The following is a 19,549-nucleotide window of genomic DNA, read 5'->3' on the forward strand; positions in this document are numbered from 1 at the left end:
CCATTACTGTTGCCCCTATACCAGGGGCAACTTTAATAAAAATAATTAAAATAATTACAACTTTACAAAAAGAGAGAAGTTGCCGATCTTGCCCCTATACCCGGGGCAACTTCGTCAATTTCTCTCTTCTTGTAAAGTTGTAATAATTATAATTATTTTTATTTCCAAACTGATTTTAACCAGTTCTATAGTAAGGTAACATTCCAATAGACAATATGCAAAGCTTTTTTTTTTTCAGTTTACAGCAGTATTTATTACACAAAATTTAAGTAAAGCTTAACATGCCGATCTTGCCCCGGTCTCCCCTACGTATGGATAATTCAGCATCTCTCTGTTTCCCACCCGGGTTTCTTCAAAGAAATATGGAATAAATATATAGACCTGGCTTCAGTATTTTGACCATTCCACTTACTTAACTACCAAACGAATTTTTCATTAGCATATGGTAGTCATACACTTTCGATAATCGGGTAAAGGATTGTTATATAGGGTAGCTTGTAAGGGCTCTTTTTGCTCGTTTTATTTTGTACAAAAGAAATATATAAAATGCGTTTATTACAGTCCTTGCCACTATTTAAGCGAAGGATTGTAGAAAATGTTGCAATTTTTGCTGGAAATAGTTTGCACTTTAAAATTTTGAAAAATAATTCTTAAATATCACACAAATTTCAAAATTATTAGACAGAGTTAAAAAATTTTCGAAAGAATTGCACTATTATCGGATGCCTTTTCAAAAAAGATAGAACTCTGTAAGAATGGGGCAGATATTTCATTATTAGAGGAAACAGTTCATCAATTACGACATGGATTTCAAGATAAGCGCTTATTATAGAAAATATTAGTGGAAACATTTTAGAATTTATTGAATTAATTGCGAAATCAGAATAAAATAATCCAATAATGAGTTGTCTAACTTTCCCGGCACAAACATTTAAAACTGCGTATGGCGCCATCTGTTATGATATTTTATTATTAACAACTTTATATACAGTAAGATCCCACTTAACGCTGCCTCGTTTAACGCTGATTCGATATAACGCCGTCTGCTCGAACCCTAAAAAAAGCTCAAAATTTACGCTGATTTAAATTATCGCGGAATTTTATTGATTCGTACATAATATGATTATTGACGAACACGAACCAATCAGGAAAAGGTGTACTTTCTTTAAATCTATGTTTGTTTAGTGCAATTTTGGAAAAAACATAACATCGTGGATGCCATAGGAAATATCGACTTCTCTTGGCAAGAATTAACTGATAAATGCACGGAGGACGTGTGGAAGAAGTTACGGCTGAAGTTATCCAAGAATTCTCAACGAGAAGAGCCTATCGCTGTATCGTTAGGTTGATCAAACTCAACCTAATCGATACAACAAGACTAGGAGACGTAGACGAACAGGATATTGAGGAGTTACCGCAGGTTTTTGGTGAGAGTCTTATCAACGATGGAATCTTCAAGAACCGGCAGAACAAGGAATCCATGTAGAACTGGAAAACAGTGATTCTGAAAATGAAGAACCCAAAAAATTTCTCTACAGATTTCCTTAGTAAAAGTTTGGTAACAATAACCGAAATCGTTGATCAAACTGTAGCGAATGATCTAGATTTTGAAAGGAGTGCAAAAGCAAAACTAGGCATTTTGGATGCGATCTTCTGCTACCGACATTTGTTTAAGGAAAGAAAAAGCGACAAATGAAACTTCACGACTTTATTGCAAAAAAACAAGAATTTCAGAAAAGTCAGGACCTTCGTCACAAAAAATGAATTATTAATATAGANTACTCTCTGTATTTTGCTTTTAAAACAGCTTCGTTTCATATCAAACTTTTCTCATACTCCTAATGTTTAGGTATTTTCCATTTGGAGTCTTTAATAATAAAATCTCGTTCGAATCTAAATTATTCTTTGTATTCACATCTTTTAGTTTTCGACATTTCTAAACGTGTTAATATGGAATATTTAAATAAATGATAATTTAAAGTAATTCGCTTAATTTTAAAGATCACTATAATAATTTGTGTAACGAATTGAACGTTTCGAAAAATCTTTAAATATTTAAAAAAAAAATTTATTACAATCGCACTAGAAAAAAGCATTTTGAATCCATATACGAGATTAACTTTAAATGATATCTTTAAATGTTTTATCTCAACTTCAAATAGTTTAATTTTGCTGTGTCTGAAATGGCTGTTAATAGGAGTTTCTTATTTTCCAAACAATTTAACGAGCGAATCATTTAATTGAATGATCGTTGATTTTATTTGCAACGATAGCATTATTTCTTTGTAATCCAATGCCATTATTTTAAAATTGTTTATCAATATTAAACTAAATATTGTACGTTGAGATTGGTTTTAAAACCATTTCATTAACTTTAATCGATTTTATAAAATTTATTTTTTAAATTTCTTTTGACTAAGAATCAAACTTATATCAATATTTAAAGTACAAATTTATAATAGGAAGTGCTTAGTTCTTGGTAAATATATATTTATCCTGTCGGTAGATTTTCCTTTACTTCTTATTATTTAATAAAAATTCGTACTTCTCGGATATTAGTCTTTGTAGAAATGATAATAGAAATGATAATACCAATTATACTCTTTTACTAGCTAAAAATGATTTTTGAGCATAGAAAATGACAATAACAATAATTACATTCTCAAAAAATCCAGCGCGAGAAAAGGACAAAAGGATCTCATGCGAATCGTGTTACATTGAAAAGTCATATATATATATATAAAGGAGTTCGTATCGGTAACGAGGGTGGAGTAACAATAACACCTCAAAACAATAACCTTTCTGTCGCGTGATACCGTTGCGGGGTAACAAAGGTACAGCAGTCATAAGCAGTCGTATGGCTCTACCGCTATTATGCATTAGTTATAAGCACCGGTCACGGCCGTTCTTTCCTTAATGCGAATACGATTTCTGGATGTTACATGATGTGCATCGAATTTTTCGTTCTTGTCATCCTTTTTGCCACTCTCGATTTTTCGATGATGGAACACCTGGATCATATTTCTTTTTTCCATCTTCCAAGAATATTTTAAAATAATCCTTCTCATTTTCTGCAGAATCTTTGTCTTTCTAAAGATTACCGGCCTTATAATATATTAAGGAAATTTGCGCACGCACATAACCGCTATCGAATAACTGAGGCAATGACGTCATTGCCAGCTACTTAACATAGAGACTATGAATCGACGAGTCGAGGTTATCGCGCCGATGGAAAGATACTCCAGAGTAGATTCTATGTTGACGTTTATTTGAGACGTAATGAATTTCGATAAAAATATGGCAGATAAGATTCAGCTATATTTCGAGCGAAAATAGTATAAATATATCGATCAAATAGATAAAACTCTTTTAAAAAATCAAATAGTGGCATATGTGATCGAAAAATGAATTATTACACTTACAATCATTGCCTATAGACTTGGATAAATTCAAAAAGGTGTAAAATATCGTCCGAATTATTTTTTAACAATTTTCTTTTAATATGTTTTAATGATTTATTTCTTTCTGAAACCCTAAATAATTAAAGCTAATACTCTTTTGACAACATGTGGAAATTTAATCATATTTATCAATTTGGGATGTTTCGGATTAATCTTGAAAGAATTAGTTGTCGGCGAAGCTACTTGTGTATGCGACTATTTTAATTGTTAAGCTGTCTATTAATTTAAGCTGTCTAGAAGTTCAGTCTGTTCTAAAAGTAGAATAGACTGAACTTCTAAAGAACTTTTACTCTCTATATTACATAACAATTTTGCAAAACAAAACTGTGTTTCTTCCTGCTAAATATTTATTTCTGATCATATTCAGTTTGTTCAAAAGTAACGCACCAGAGGATACTTTCACGCGTAACAGATATGTATGTACTGTACCATATGAGGCCGCTGTCAGGAGAAACATACAATTTATGATGTAAATTGTCGTAATATACAGTCATCAAGATATATCGTATAGCTAGTTAATTATTATTACAATGATTTAATGAAGGTGTAACTTTGAAAACTACAGCATTTAGCCATTTTACTACGATAAGACACATTGCCAAATATTAGTTTTATGTATTATTTATTAAAAATTCAATTTTTTCTATTTGCTGTGATTCCATTACGCGAATACGGACGTATGTTACTAGATGGAAGCGCCATCGTATAAACCAGTGTTTCTCAACGGGGGCGATATCGCCCCATGTGGGCGTTTTTCCATGTTGAGGGGGCGATTAGTAACAATTTATATTTTGGGGGGCGAAAAACAATTTTATGGGCGAATAGTAAAACATTATATTAAGAATAATTAGATATTTTATTCGTTATATCGTACAATAACTAAACAAATAACATTATACTAGTCACTAGTATATTCAATGCAGTACGAATTTGCCGTTAGCCTTGGCCCTGGGCATCGGAATTTTGAAGTAAAGGGGGCGATACTACGTAGTGGTTTTATTGAAGGGGGCGATACTACGTTGAAGGGGACGACGATTCGTTACTGGTTGAGAAACACTGGTATAAACGAAGCAGACTGGAGAATTTTAGTTGCGAGCAACAGTTTTGTGCGACAGATGTTGACTGTTTACGCTTCGTGTAAATCGTGCTTAAATCACTTTTATGGGATTACGAATAACAATAAATAATTCCAGAATAATATCTGCAGAAAACCGGATAATGACAGAAGTGTTCACTAATCCGATTTCTGCTCAGATACTAATACAGTCCGATAATGCCCGACTTGGCAAATTGGGCGAGTTAGCACCTAAGTCTTAATAGATAAGTACAGTATTATTGCAGTTCCATCTTGAATCTGTACTTTCACCAATTTCTATGTATTCTAACAAAAAATAATGGCTTTTTTAATACGTCTCACATTTGATACTGAAATGAATGGCTTAAAATGAATCGTGCTTTATTTTTCGATTAAAAAAAAATGCAAAAACGATGAATTTTTTTATTCTGAAATTAATGCGTATTCTAATTTTAGCTACGTAGGTAGTTTAATTTACAAAAATGATTAAGTAGAGGTCTCGCGTTTACGGTAACTATCTTTTTGTAGAATTTTAATGAAACGTAAATGAATTTAAATTTATAAATTTATCGTAAATAAATTCCGATTAAGTAAAGTATACTTAATCGGAATTTTTACAAAATTTTATATAATTTTGGTACATTAAAAAATTGATTAATTTTAAATAATACCAATGTAATATAAATTATATTATCATAGATTTCGTGAATTCAGTACAAATAGAAATTTAATTTAAAAACATTTTATATAGGCTAATTTTAAAAAATAAAGTTTAATTAATTGTTTACTTAACAAAATCGATCGCACATTCTTCGTTTCCAACCAGTTGTGTCTAATGGTGATTTTCTAAACGAAAAAAATGGTCCGTTATCTGCTGAGAACCGCTAGAAGTTCCATGTTCTACTAGGATGGCTGAAACAGAAATACTGTATTTATAGGATTTTTGCTAAATTTAGTCTGAAAGATTAAAGTATGTATTCAGTCTTAGATTCACCGAACGTAGTAATTTTTGGGACTCGTTACCATTTTAGAATTTTAAATTAATTTTTGAATGATTTTTTGAAATTTGTGAAAACATCGAGATTATTTCTCGTAATAATTTTGCAATATGAGCTGTAATGTGTCATGAAACTATTGATAACTATTATTAATGTTATTTTCTAATTATTGTTTCTTTACTAATAAGTCACTGATTAAATTCAGCCACCATTGATTAAAATGAAACTTAATTTTATTTCGTTCGAGTTACAGACTATGTGATACTTAAAAAGGTTCAAATAGAAAATTTTGATATGTATTTTAAACAAGTCTCATCGAACCTGAGTTGTAATTAAATATGAATAAATTTACGAGTTGTTATATTTAATGTGTTTATCGTTTATTATAATATAAAATGACAATAATTGTCAGACCGTGTCATATTAGCGACAGCGATCAACTATTGGGATTCAAAAGTAAATTTTTAATACACTAATTTCGTCTTTTTTAAGTGCGAGTCGTCCTATTTATTTATTGTACGTTTCATATATTTTATTCTATGTTTTTATCTAAATGTGTTGCAAATTTGTTTCCGTTCATTCAAATAGAATTTAAGATTTTATAGAACTCTTCGAGTCTGATAATATTTGGGAAATAACATGTTTCTTTCTTATTTAAACGTAATAGCCTATTTATGCTTTTTTCAGATCATCCTAGATCATCATAGTTTTGTTGTAGTAGTTATCATCCTACTGTTAGTCCTTTGCTTTTAACATATTTTCTAACAAATAATTCCAATGTTTATTCGCACTACTTCTATATTTCTTAAATTCTAGATTGAAGCTTCTGATTCTCTTTACTAATTTCGTCTTATTTCTTTGCATCATCTAAAATATAAGCTTATTTTTTCAGTTTATCATCTACGTGTATTAATTGTATTTACTACCTCTGATCACAATCAAATTATTTCTAATTCTACATTTTAATATTATTCTATTTATCCAAAGAAGCATTTTCGTCTCAGTTTCTAGAGTCAGTTCTTTCAAGAAGACAGAGTAAAATAAATTACAATAACAATTTTTAAACATTTAATTACGTCTATAATTACGACGGTTTCCGGTCTGAGCTTGGCCAAGTTCACAATGGAAATGGACTGTTAGTATTAGCAGAACAAAAAAGAATTTTTAAAAAGTCTAAGAAATAATATTGACAAGTGCAGAGTATCCAAACACAAGACTATTGCACATCCAGAGGAGTGAGAAGGATAGAAGATAAATTGCTTCTTTATTTAATTTAATATTCAGAATTAATGCTCAACCATACAGATCGTCTCGGAAAACTACACAAGAAAAAGCTGATATCATTTTTTCATACTGTTTTCAGGAAACGATCTAAAATCTGATTAAAGCATTTTTGTTACTTTAAATCTGACTGATTTATTTGGCGTTTCTTTAATACTGATATTGAAAGGTTTCTTATTTAAGTCTATTGTCCGGTTCAAAAAAGTATCTATAAAGATTACTTTGCAAGCTTTTGAAGTGTTGCTTCAATATTTTGCAACACATCAAAATTGATTTCGTTATGTATAATATAAATTTAATATAACTTAACGCACAAAGACATTGGAACAAATTAAAGTTATCGTGATAAAAACGTATATAGTATATACATGTCATAGTGACATTCTGAAATTTGTTATTTCAAGGAGTGCGCAACCATCTCTTGAAGTGCAAGTCCTGTAATAATTGTAGATATTTATGTAAGAATCTAGTTTCTCTAGGCCATTTATTGAAATTCTAACCTAGATTCTGCAGATGTTGAAGCGAATGGATAATTCAGCATCTCTCTGACGAAACTAAGCATTTTGTATAATGTTTTAGGACTTATTAGAACATGTGTAAAACAAAACAGCTGAAAGTTTCTGGAATTCTGTACATTTACATGCTTATACTTGGATGCTTATTCTCGATGGCAATTTTTACATACAGTATTCTAAATTTTATTTTTTTTAATTTACGGCTGTTTTTGTCCTATGACTGCTAAGAGAACAATTATACAGTTCGAGTTTTGAGTAATGTGTTTATTGTATGGCATTTTTTTCTTGTTACAAACTATTATAATATAGTAAAGTAATAATAATAAAAAAAAATTGGGAGGAATCCATATTTTGAAGCTTTTTCTTTGAATGAAAAATGTTAGTAATTTTAAGTTGCTTCTGTATTTTATTATTGAAAAGCATGGGAAACATATTGAAGTACAACACTGTATAGGGTAACGTTGCTTAGAGTGACAGGTAAAGAGTTTAACTAAAATTCTACCTCTTCAAATTGTCTAGAGTCGGACAAAAGTAGCAATCAAGTTCATAAGTCGAGAGATTATCATTCGAAGGGTAATTAGGAAAACTCTGGTTTAAACTTACCATCTAAGCCAAAGAGATGATGAATAAGAACCAGAAGATGATGATTAATAACTCGATTCGTATAACGGCATCGAAGCAGACACGAATGACAACGTAATAACCAAATTGAAACACGCTAAATTAGGTTTTCAACGGTAATTAGTCTACTTCAAATGTTGTATCTGTAACCCATAAATACAGTCAATAAATTGTTCTGATAGTTCAGAAAATGCATAAGTAATTAAGGTATTCCTTTAAACTTTTACCAATCGTCTCCTGTTGCAATATACTCGTAATAAATCCTGACCTGGAAAACATCTCGGGATATAGGGGAGACCGGGGCAACTTCGGCATGCGGGGCAAGTTTGTCAAGTGCTTTTTTTTAAAAACAAATTAAAAGGAGACTTTGGTTATAGGTTAGGCAGTTGAGTTTTATTGGTGGCTTGTTGAGTGTAGTGTTTTTATTGTTCTCCAACAAGCGTAGTTGAATTATCAAGCAAATTTTCATTTTCGTTCAATTCCATATAATATTTTTTTTCCATTTATATTGAATTGGCAGGTTTTGTTATAATTCCATGATAACGAAAGTTACTTTTCCTGTTAGAAGGATGTAACTTCAACTTATTCACGTGGCCAGATCGTGGCTTGGCATTCTGTTCTCAGGGTTGTACTTAATGTTTCGAAATCATGACTAGCGGGGTAAGATCGGCAACATAAAGCCACATTAGAAGCAAAGGATAAAAATCAAACAGATGATAAATGAAAACATGTTTGCATTTGTTATTCATGTATATATGTCTTTGAACTTGCATTTCGTTGTAATAATATTAAATGGGTGTTGGATTTGTATTTCTTTGTTTTAATAGTGAATTCCAACTTATACATTGTTAATAACATAATTTTATATACGTGCCTATCTTGCCCCATTACTGTTGCCCCTATACCAGGGGCAACTTTAATAAAAATAATTAAAATAATTACAACTTTACAAAAAGAGAGAAGTTGCCGATCTTGCCCCTATACCCGGGGCAACTTCGTCAATTTCTCTCTTCTTGTAAAGTTGTAATTATTTTAATTATTTTTATTTCCAAACTGATTTTAACCAGTTCTATAGTAAGGTAACATTCCAATAGACAATATGCAAAGTTTTTTTTTCAGTTTACAGCAGTATTTATTACACAAAATTTAAGTAAAGCTTAACATGCCGATCTTGCCCCGGTCTCCCCTACGTATGGATAATTCAGCATCTCTCTGTTTCCCACCCGGGTTTCTTCAAAGAAATATGGAATAAATATATAGACCTGGCTTCAGTATTTTGACCATTCCACTTACTTAACTACCAAACGAATTTTTCATTAGCATATGGTAGTCATACACTTTCGATAATCGGGTAAAGGATTGTTATATAGGGTAGCTTGTAAGGGCTCTTTTTGCTCGTTTTATTTTGTACAAAAGAAATATATAAAATGCGTTTATTACAGTCCTTGCCACTATTTAAGCGAAGGATTGTAGAAAATGTTGCAATTTTTGCTGGAAATAGTTTGCACTTTAAAATTTTGAAAAATAATTCTTAAATATCACACAAATTTCAAAATTATTAGACAGAGTTAAAAAATTTTCGAAAGAATTGCACTATTATCGGATGCCTTTTCAAAAAAGATAGAACTCTGTAAGAATGGGGCAGATATTTCATTATTAGAGGAAACAGTTCATCAATTACGACATGGATTTCAAGATAAGCGCTTATTATAGAAAATATTAGTGGAAACATTTTAGAATTTATTGAATTAATTGCGAAATCAGAATAAAATAATCCAATAATGAGTTGTCTAACTTTCCCGGCACAAACATTTAAAACTGCGTATGGCGCCATCTGTTATGATATTTTATTATTAACAACTTTATATACAGTAAGATCCCACTTAACGCTGCCTCGTTTAACGCTGATTCGATATAACGCCGTCTGCTCGAACCCTAAAAAAAGCTCAAAATTTACGCTGATTTAAATTATCGCGGAATTTTATTGATTCGTACATAATATGATTATTGACGAACACGAACCAATCAGGAAAAGGTGTACTTTCTTTAAATCTATGTTTGTTTAGTGCAATTTTGGAAAAAACATAACATCGTGGATGCCATAGGAAATATCGACTTCTCTTGGCAAGAATTAACTGATAAATGCACGGAGGACGTGTGGAAGAAGTTACGGCTGAAGTTATCCAAGAATTCTCAACGAGAAGAGCCTATCGCTGTATCGTTAGGTTGATCAAACTCAACCTAATCGATACAACAAGACTAGGAGACGTAGACGAACAGGATATTGAGGAGTTACCGCAGGTTTTTGGTGAGAGTCTTATCAGCGATGGAATCTTCAAGAACCGGCAGAACAAGGAATCCATGTAGAACTGGAAAACAGTGATTCTGAAAATGAAGAACCCAAAAAATTTCTCTACAGATTTCCTTAGTAAAAGTTTGGTAACAATAACCGAAATCGTTGATCAAACTGTAGCGAATGATCTAGATTTTGAAAGGAGTGCAAAAGCAAAACTAGGCATTTTGGATGCGATCTTCTGCTACCGACATTTGTTTAAGGAAAGAAAAAGCGACAAATGAAACTTCACGACTTTATTGCAAAAAAACAAGAATTTCAGAAAAGTCAGGACCTTCGTCACAAAAAATGAATTATTAATATAGAAAATATGAACTAATTAATATATTTTTATACATTTCTATGTGCATATGTTTGTGTTATTTAACATATATTATTATACAAATTAATATAAAAATAACTTAAAATTAAACTTTTTTATTTTCGGTCGCGTGTCTCCCTGTCCCTATTTACTCTATGTTAAAACGACCTCGTTTAACGCTGTTTCGTTTAGCGTTTTGTCGTCTAGGAACGAATTCCCCGCGTTAAGCGGGGTCTTACTGTATTTTTAATTATTACAAAATGGTAAAAAGCTTAATTTTGAGGGTAGGTTGAGTTTTGTAAAAAAAAAAAAAAATGTAAATTCTAATAACGATTAAAATCGTTGTTAAGTTCGACTCTACTCGAGATATGACACACGACCTCTCTTTATCTCCCCACTCCCTCGATCTTTAACAATCGAAATTTAATAGCATCAATTCTCTTAATACATAAACCTCGTTGCGATATTTCAGAAATTTTTGACAAAAAGCACAGCTTCAAAGAGAGTGAACAAAATCGTGCCTCCCTACATACGAACTATACACGACTGGATGGCCGAGCGGTCAAGGTGGCAGCCTAACTCTCTGGAGGACTCGTGATTCCATCCGGACAAGTCGAGAAATCTCCCAGGGATTTTTCAGGTGCTGATCCGTCCGGATATGCAGAGTCTGAGTCGGCATCGAATCTTTTTATGGGAGTCGGAGTCGATTTTAAAAAATATCCACTTCGGAGTCAGGATCGTGTGTTTCTCTGCCGACTCCCCATTCCTGCTTAAAAGTCTAGGGCCGAACAAAAAGAAAATTAGAAAGAGGTTAAGCATATACAAATACAGCAAGGGTAAGCTCCGTATCAATCACAATGATGCAAGATGCTTATTTTCAGCATGAAAATATCATATACAGTATAATATACAAGTAAATATTCATGCACTAAAAGGGACTTTGTCTATTGATTTAATTTTCTTATATATTCTTTTATGTTATTTTTTCGTATTTTTATTTTGTTATTTGTTATTTGTATTTTAATTTATTCTGTTTTAATTTATTTTACAACGATTTCGCCAATATCCCGATTGTTTCTGCACTATGTACAAATTTGTCTATTCTCTTGAAATCGAAATATAAGTATACGATTATGTTCTGTACGATGTTTCTGAAGATGGCTACTTAGACAATCGATGTTAGATAATTAAACAATTTTGCTAATAAAGGTTTGAGAATTGTTAAAGAAGTCGGAACTGTTTGTGTGACACATAAAAAGTTGTAATTTATTTAAGAACATTTAAATTGGTAACAGTGTTTTAAAGTTCTGAAAATTTTTTATTAGCTAATATCTGTAATCATCATTCATTTATTTGCAAGCGCGCTCCATTATCCTGAATCGCAACAAGTAACATATTAGGTATAGTGTTTCCGGTAATTTATTTCTCATAATTTTTGCAACGATGACTTATTTAAATCCTTCTGGTAATAGAGCAATCATTCCGAAAATTTTTGAAATCTACCTAATAATTTTGCAATTTGTATGATATTTGAAAAAAATGTTTTTTTTTTAACAATTTGAAAAGTTTGAACTATTTCTTGCAAACTTTGCAATATTTTCTACAATTCTTCGCTTGGATATCAAGGACTGAATAAAAAGCAGTCTTTAAGGTTTTCTTTTTTGTAAAATAATGATAATTTATACTGGTAGGAACCACTACGGGCCCGTGAAATATCCCTAGTTTCCTCTCTCGACGGTCCTGTTCCGGTACTAAAGTCGACCGAAAGTAAGATGGCGAAGACTGATTTATCCGGCACACCATCCTAATGAATATATTGACGTCAGCAGCATCCAAATTCGATCGTCCCTCTCGGACCTACCAGCAGAAGTTAAACTTTCGCAATCATCCGGTCTCAAGCTAGCATTATACACGGGTCTCACTATTGCAAATACGCGACAGATTCACGTTATTGGGCTGAAAAATTTGAAAAAATTGTATGTCTATAAATTTCTACTGTCTTCATCTATCCGTCCATCTGTCCGATCGTCTGCTGACTGACTGTTTCTCCTTAATCTCAAGAACGGTGTTAGATATATGAAAGTCAAGACCAGATATAGAAACCTTAGGAGCAGGAGACCCCGATTATAGGAGGAGACTGTATGCGAACTTCTGATGCAAACCCAAAATTACGTTATTTCAATTCAAACATTTTCCCCTGAAAAGAGTTAGATAATGGCATGACTATGTTGATTACAGGAAAAGTGTGATGTACAGGGGCGAGCCACTACTAATTCGTGGTGGAGAGCATATATTTTAAATGAAATAAATTAAAAATATGATTTAAAATTGCAGCCTGGTTTTGTGACGATGTCACGATAAACAATTGCTCATTAATCTAAGCATATATTCTTATACACATACAAGGGCGAGTCCTCCCATATATTCTGTTCATATGTTGACGTATATGTATAAATGTAGCCAATCATATGCTTCAAAACATCGTAGTCTTTCGACCAATGAGAAAAGCCATGCATTTAACAGGCAATATATAAAATTATTTTTTCTTAGTGAATTGCACCTGTATACATGTTTTCGAATATAACATTCCTAAGAAAAATTAATACTTTCTGAAATTACGTTTGATTATTATTTCAATGCATTTGAAACGATGTCATTGGACAAAGCTGAATGATCAAAATCGGGCAAAAAATATTTTTAGGGATAAAGAAAAAACTTTGTCCATGACAAATAAAGCAAATGTTTATTTCTATATGATTTAAGCATGAGGTATATTGAAGTGTGCTAAGTATGATAATTTGTTATTTAACTTCGTAGTGCTAATATAAAATACAAGCTGCTAGACTGAAATTTATTGAATTGCTGAATTTAATGACTCAATATACACGAAATGATAATGATATAGGAATTAGTGAAGTTTCAATAAGTATGATCGCACATGTTTGAAGGAGCGTATTCAGCGCGCGAGAATCAAACGACAGCCAGAGGTTTAGCCTAGTTGTCGTGGTAACGATGACGTTTTCGACGCGCGTGGCATACTCGCAATAGTGATAACAGGACTTTACGGATAGGATGACCGAATGGGGGAGGCAGTTGAAGCCCCGACGGAGGCATGGGATCAAATCCGGGAGAGTAACATCAGAAATTTTCCGTGAGCGGTCATACCCGAATATGAGGGATTCCGTCCCTCACCACTCGGTAGCCCACATTGCGAGTCTGACCAAACCCAAATCCGTAATAAGCACGATTAAGTAAAAACTTTCTTAGTGCCCACAAGGTGGAAAAAGAAGAAAAAGAGCAATTAATGATCGGATTAAATTTTGTAGCACCTTTATATGCATGTATGGAGAAATATTGGCATTGTACAATAATTAACAATTATAAAATTCTACATAATATTAAATGTTTTATTTAAAATAAGTGTAAATATGGATTATATGGACACGCCAATTACAATGCAAAAACAGTTTTCGTTTTCAATATCGGTATCTATGTTTATCAATTCCACGATGAATATTTTTCGGTTTGTGAAATTTTTTAAATTTAAAATTAATATTACGTTATCAAATATAAAACTTTATTCTTATATTCGATAATTCAATATTACAGAATCTCGGAATTGGTTAAAATAAATCAAATTGGATTTGATTTCGATGGAAATGTAAAACTACGAATTCCTTGCCGTTTAAAGTCAAATCTGGTTGTTGGTTTTTAAATTTTGTTTATTCAGTGTAATTATTTCTTACAGTTCTGTTTGAAGTATTGACTCGTTAAACGAGATATTAATTTCCGTAAGTAAATGTTTTGTATGTTTCGTATTCGACGAAAATGATATTCAGTTTATTTGAAAGTTGCGATAGGATACACGGTCCGTAAACATAAGGGAACTGGATGGAAAATTTATATTTTTCTTTTATTCATTTTTGCAAATTTACATCATTTCCTTTATGATAATCACTGATTGTATTATTAATTTATTTTTCGTAAACCTATTTTAAATATATTTTGTTTAAATAAAAGGCAAGGCAATTCTTCACCGGTTTCATCGTACCATTATTCAGTTGTAATATAAGACAGCTCCACAAATAGCTAAACCACCGCTTTTGATCTCGATGTTTCGCAAATAATTAGTTTTTGATTTCTGTATAATCATTTCCAGCTTATAAGTTTTTATTATTTACTTTCTCGTTTAATTTTTATTTATTTTAATTAACTCCACAAATTTGTTCCTATAAATATAAATTAAGTTGTTCGTTCAAAATCTGATTTAAAATATTGATGGTTGTCATCCTTTTCTATAGGCCTATTAAAAAACTACGAATGATTGTCATGCTGCTTACTTGTCACAGTTGTTTACTTCTTTTTATTATTTTTTATATTGTTATTTCGTGAAGCAAATAATAAATTACCAGAATTACAATCTTCACTAATCAGTATTGATTTAACTCTCATTACTAAATGTTTTTTCTTTTAGATTTCTATTGCAGCGGCTGCTTTTTTCATAGGAGTAATAGAACTTTCTCCTTCTTAAATCTATATCATTAGCGTGAATTCTAGCACATTACAAATGATTCTCTGTCTTCCAGTATCAAATTCTCATTTTTTAAATGAGACGACATTTTCGTTTTGAAGATGAGCTAATAATGAGTCGAATCTAAAGGAGTGCAAATGAAATGACTTTCCCAGTTTTGAATTATTGTATATTCGCCTATTACCATTTACCAAATGGTAATACGCGCGTGTCCGTGTGTTCAGGGCAAATTTCGGCTAAGGGCTAATTTGAAACCCATTAGAATATATTATTGAATTTTATATAATCATGCATGTTTTACATGGTGTTCATTATTAAAAGATAAATTCGGAAATAAACGGTGTTTAATTTTAATAACGTTTCGTATAAGATTGTACTGCTATTTATGAATCAAAATAAGAATTTATCCTGAATATCTAGAACTGATTTAAAAGTTATGAAATTGTTTTGGTATTCGTAGTTTTGAGAAGAAGCTCGCTCTCTTCCTACTGTATATTCTTCCGATTTCAATATTATATTTATAGCGTATTTGAATATTTCCAGAGTTTCCCAACGGGGTCGGTATTGACCCCTTAAGGGTCGATGAAAGTTTGAGGAGGTCGCTAAAACTTTGCAAATATAAAAAAAAATTTATTTAAAAATATTAAAAATTTTACACAGATTTATCTCTCAAATAAATAAATAGGAAGATTCCTTTTAAAAATTATGTAGAAGACTGTTATATACTAATATTAATTACCGGTATATAATATTTTGTAGAAGATTGTTATATATAATTTTTTGTAGAAGATTGTTATATATAATTTTTTGTAGAAGATTGTTATATATAATATAATATTGTATAATATGTAGTATATAATATAGAAGGAAGTCAATGGAAAAATGTTCTTGAAAAGAGTCGATATATGAAAAAGGTTAGTAATCTCTTCCTAAGTAAATTATTTTGCTTCTTGACTCTAAATTCCGAATATTCTCTCGCGTACATGAGAATTCGAATGCAAAAGTTTTCTCGCAGAAATTTAAATCTTTAGGACTGGTTATTTTATTAATAAAAAAAGTTCCTAACATTTCATTTTAAAAACATAGCTAAAGGGTCCCGCTAAGAGGAAAAAGAGGCTTGTACAACAAGCTCTCGATGGCCCTGGATGCAAATGCCAAAGGCGAGATTTGGATGAATCTCGACTAATCGGAAAGATATTTGTCCCTCGGATTTTGATGCCTTTTTCATTCGTCCATCCTATGTTTGCATTGTTATCTGGGCGAAACCGGAAAGAAACTCGATTTTCTTCAAAGGCGTTATGGGTAATAAATTCTGCTTTTCCTTTACTTTTTCTCTACATTTTCGGATAATCTTTCAATACGACAAGTTTTACGAAAATTCCTTGTAAAGAAAAATCGAATAATGTTCATACGAGTAATTTGAATTAAATTTGTCTGCTGTTTGTTTTGACAAATTAAAAATTGGAAATCGTAATAACATAATCGTATCATTCATTGTTTCTTTTATTGTCTTCTGAATTTTCAGCTCTTGAGTGATACTCAGTGCTTTTAAAAATCTCACAAGTATTGTATTACGCGAGAAAACACCTTTACATAGGCCGTTTGGTTTCTTATTACATTGTTTTGTGTTGATAGAAAAATTGATGAAATTCGTCCAAAATCCAAAATAAACGTAAAATAAAAACTGTTTACAAAATTATATTCACTTATATCGATAGTTCAATTTGTATGGAATAATTTACGCATTTACAGAACATTAATACAATCAAAATGTAAAATTCATAAAAGGAATGTTCAGTCATTGATTTGTTGAAAATGCATAAAAATTCCTCTCGGTCATAGTTTAATCATTACGAAATTATATAAAAATCAATTCAGGCTATTAACATTTAATTAATGTTTTTATACTATTATGACTTGTATTATAAACTGTAATTTATAATTATATAAAGAATATATAATTTAAATTATAAATTAAGTAAATAAACATAAATGTAGACCTATTATAAATAACTTCAAACCAAACCAAATAATGTACAGTAATAGAAAGAAATAATTTTCGATATAGGTCTAATTCTTATGGACTTATAGCGATTTATTTTCACTCAGGACGTTAAACTCACCGACTGGATTTGGGAAGAAAGAGAACGTGAAAAGATTCGCAAATTATATTCCAGAGAAAGAGAAAAACACCAGAAAGAAGCCGAATATATAGAATCTCAACCGATGGAGGTTACTTCGGACGAAAACATTACCAATTTCGATATTCTTAATGCCGGACCACACGCTTCCGTATCTTCGGAACCGGAGACCACCAGGAAGACGACAAAAAAGAAAGTTAGTACATTGCTAGATTTTATCATTTTTAATTTAAGTAGAATGTCGTAAGAAAATTATAATCTTCTCTTTTGATTTAATGTCGTAATAAATATTACCGTAGTACGAATGCTATTAGAATTCGATTGATTTAAATAGTTGCATGATATTGAATGTTAGCATGGTTTATAAATATTTAAAATGGTAGCGTACGTATACGTTTACATCTAGTGTGCATAGTATAATCGAAGCCTGGCAAACACAATGATATAATACATAATTTTCATAATTCAAAATTTTCATAAAAATTATTTGATTATAAAGAAGTTTATCGTAAAGATCAATTTTTTTCGCAATTATATTTACGCTATTCGTGCGTAGTTCTGAATATTTTTAAAACTTATGTTGAAAATTTAAAAATACTACAATGTAAACTAGTCTCGATATTTTTTTTTCTCTGTATGACAGAAAATTATTCTCCTGTAAAATGAAAAATTATTTTTTTGTTTAGAAAATTGTCGACACTACTTATAGCCATCTAAAGCGAGATCTATTCCCGTTTCGGATAAAATGTTGAAAAGATTGCTTGTCGATAATTTAATGCGCCATTAAAGATCTTTTTAAAATTAATGACTTCGTGTTAACAACGTAAGAAATTCGAAGCACATAATGTCAAGCATCAAGTTTTTTCTTATAAATATGGCATCTAAAAATGCGCTGAAGAAAACGAGCGATGTTCCGAACAACATCCATCATCGATCTAATTCGTATGCGTAAGAAATGTGTAATTGATACAACGATGGCGTAAACGGATCCGACCGAAGGGAAAAGGAGTCTCGCTGCTCTTTTTGATTCAAAAAGTATCGTATTTATTAACACAGATATTTTCGATTAATATTATAGTTGTCTTTGGATCAATAAGTAAGAAATATTAAAGGTTAATGTAGATACTAGTTTCCGGGAAAAGTAATTTGTAAAATGAGATAACGGAACTTAAAAGAAAACTTACATTTTTCTTGAACTATGTATAATAATCTGTTTTGTCATAATATATAGATAACTAAATGCATTTTCTCCCGAGGTCTAGCCGTTACATGGTTTACCAGTTTCTATCGCACACGTTTTGAAAGCGATTGAAACACTTATTTTGTCATCCTATAAATTTATTCTCATATTTTTGGCGTATTCTTCTGTAGTCTTTCGGTTCTATTCGGAGGAGTTTATTTATTTATTTATTTTTAGACGAGTTTCTCTACTAACGCTCTCTATATATTTCCATACAAATTTTATTTTATTTTACTGATGTAATTGTTATGCTTTGCAGTTCTAACACAATCCAGACATTTTTATTATTTTATTGTGTTGTTCTTATTACGGTGGTGATCTTCACATAATTGTAGTTTACGTCGTTTTTTATTCTATTATCTATATAGGCCTAGAATTTTTATAACTTTATCTATACAGCATTGTAAGAGATTTTTGATATCCATAAATGCATTTCTTGCTATTTGTATGACAAAAATTGAAAATATAATGCCAACTATTTTTATGTTTTAACGTTGCAATTGTTTTTTTCCCCCACCTTTGACATCTGTTGAAAACGCGAGTCAGATCTTTGATGTAAACAGTTTTGGTTTATATTTTTATGTTTGTCTTTTTTCAATAGAAAAATGTGTTAGAAATGTATTAGTGATACAATATATACTTTATATGTTTTGGCTTAGTTTTATTTTGAAACATACTTCCAGTTCTGATCTAATATTTACACAAGTTTATAAATATATGAAATAGAATACAAAATATATTGAGAAACGAACCTTATCACAAATACAGGTTTAAAAAGTAAAATATTCAACATTTCTCGTATTAAAGATATAATTGTTTTTAAAAAATGTCAAGAAATAATAATCGCATTTCTTAAATTCTATTTATTTTTAAATAGAGAATGTGAAGAGAAACTATAAAGTACTCTTGACAATGCTTGTCTATAAATATTATCTTCCTTAGCTTTTATTATTCATTTTTACAATACGTAGAATGTTTTCTCAAAAATTTTTATATAAATGCGAATTTTTTTAAGTTAAGAAATTCTGTTAA

General features: G+C 30.8%; 1 protein-coding gene across 2 annotated transcripts in view; it reads left to right on the plus strand.

The window, feature by feature from the left end:
• LOC111620401 overlaps positions 1-19,549 on the plus strand; it is a 61,733-nt gene that overhangs the window by 30,907 nt on the left and 11,277 nt on the right. Inside the window, exons 2-3 of one of the 2 annotated variants that reach the window (XM_023362318.1) lie at positions 17,246-17,473; positions 17,964-18,724. In XM_023362318.1, the coding sequence (XP_023218086.1) occupies positions 17,246-17,473; positions 17,964-18,029 (294 nt within the window). In that variant the 3' untranslated portion in view covers positions 18,030-18,724. Of the gene's footprint in view, positions 1-17,245; positions 17,474-17,963; positions 18,725-19,549 lie in introns of those variants that run through there. The other variant, XM_023362319.1, reaches the window with a different exon arrangement.

The sequence above is a fragment of the Centruroides sculpturatus genome, unplaced genomic scaffold, assembly GCF_000671375.1.
Source record: "Centruroides sculpturatus isolate CEXI.00-Female unplaced genomic scaffold, Cexi_2.0 scaffold209, whole genome shotgun sequence".
Lineage (NCBI taxonomy): Eukaryota > Metazoa > Arthropoda > Arachnida > Scorpiones > Buthidae > Centruroides > Centruroides sculpturatus.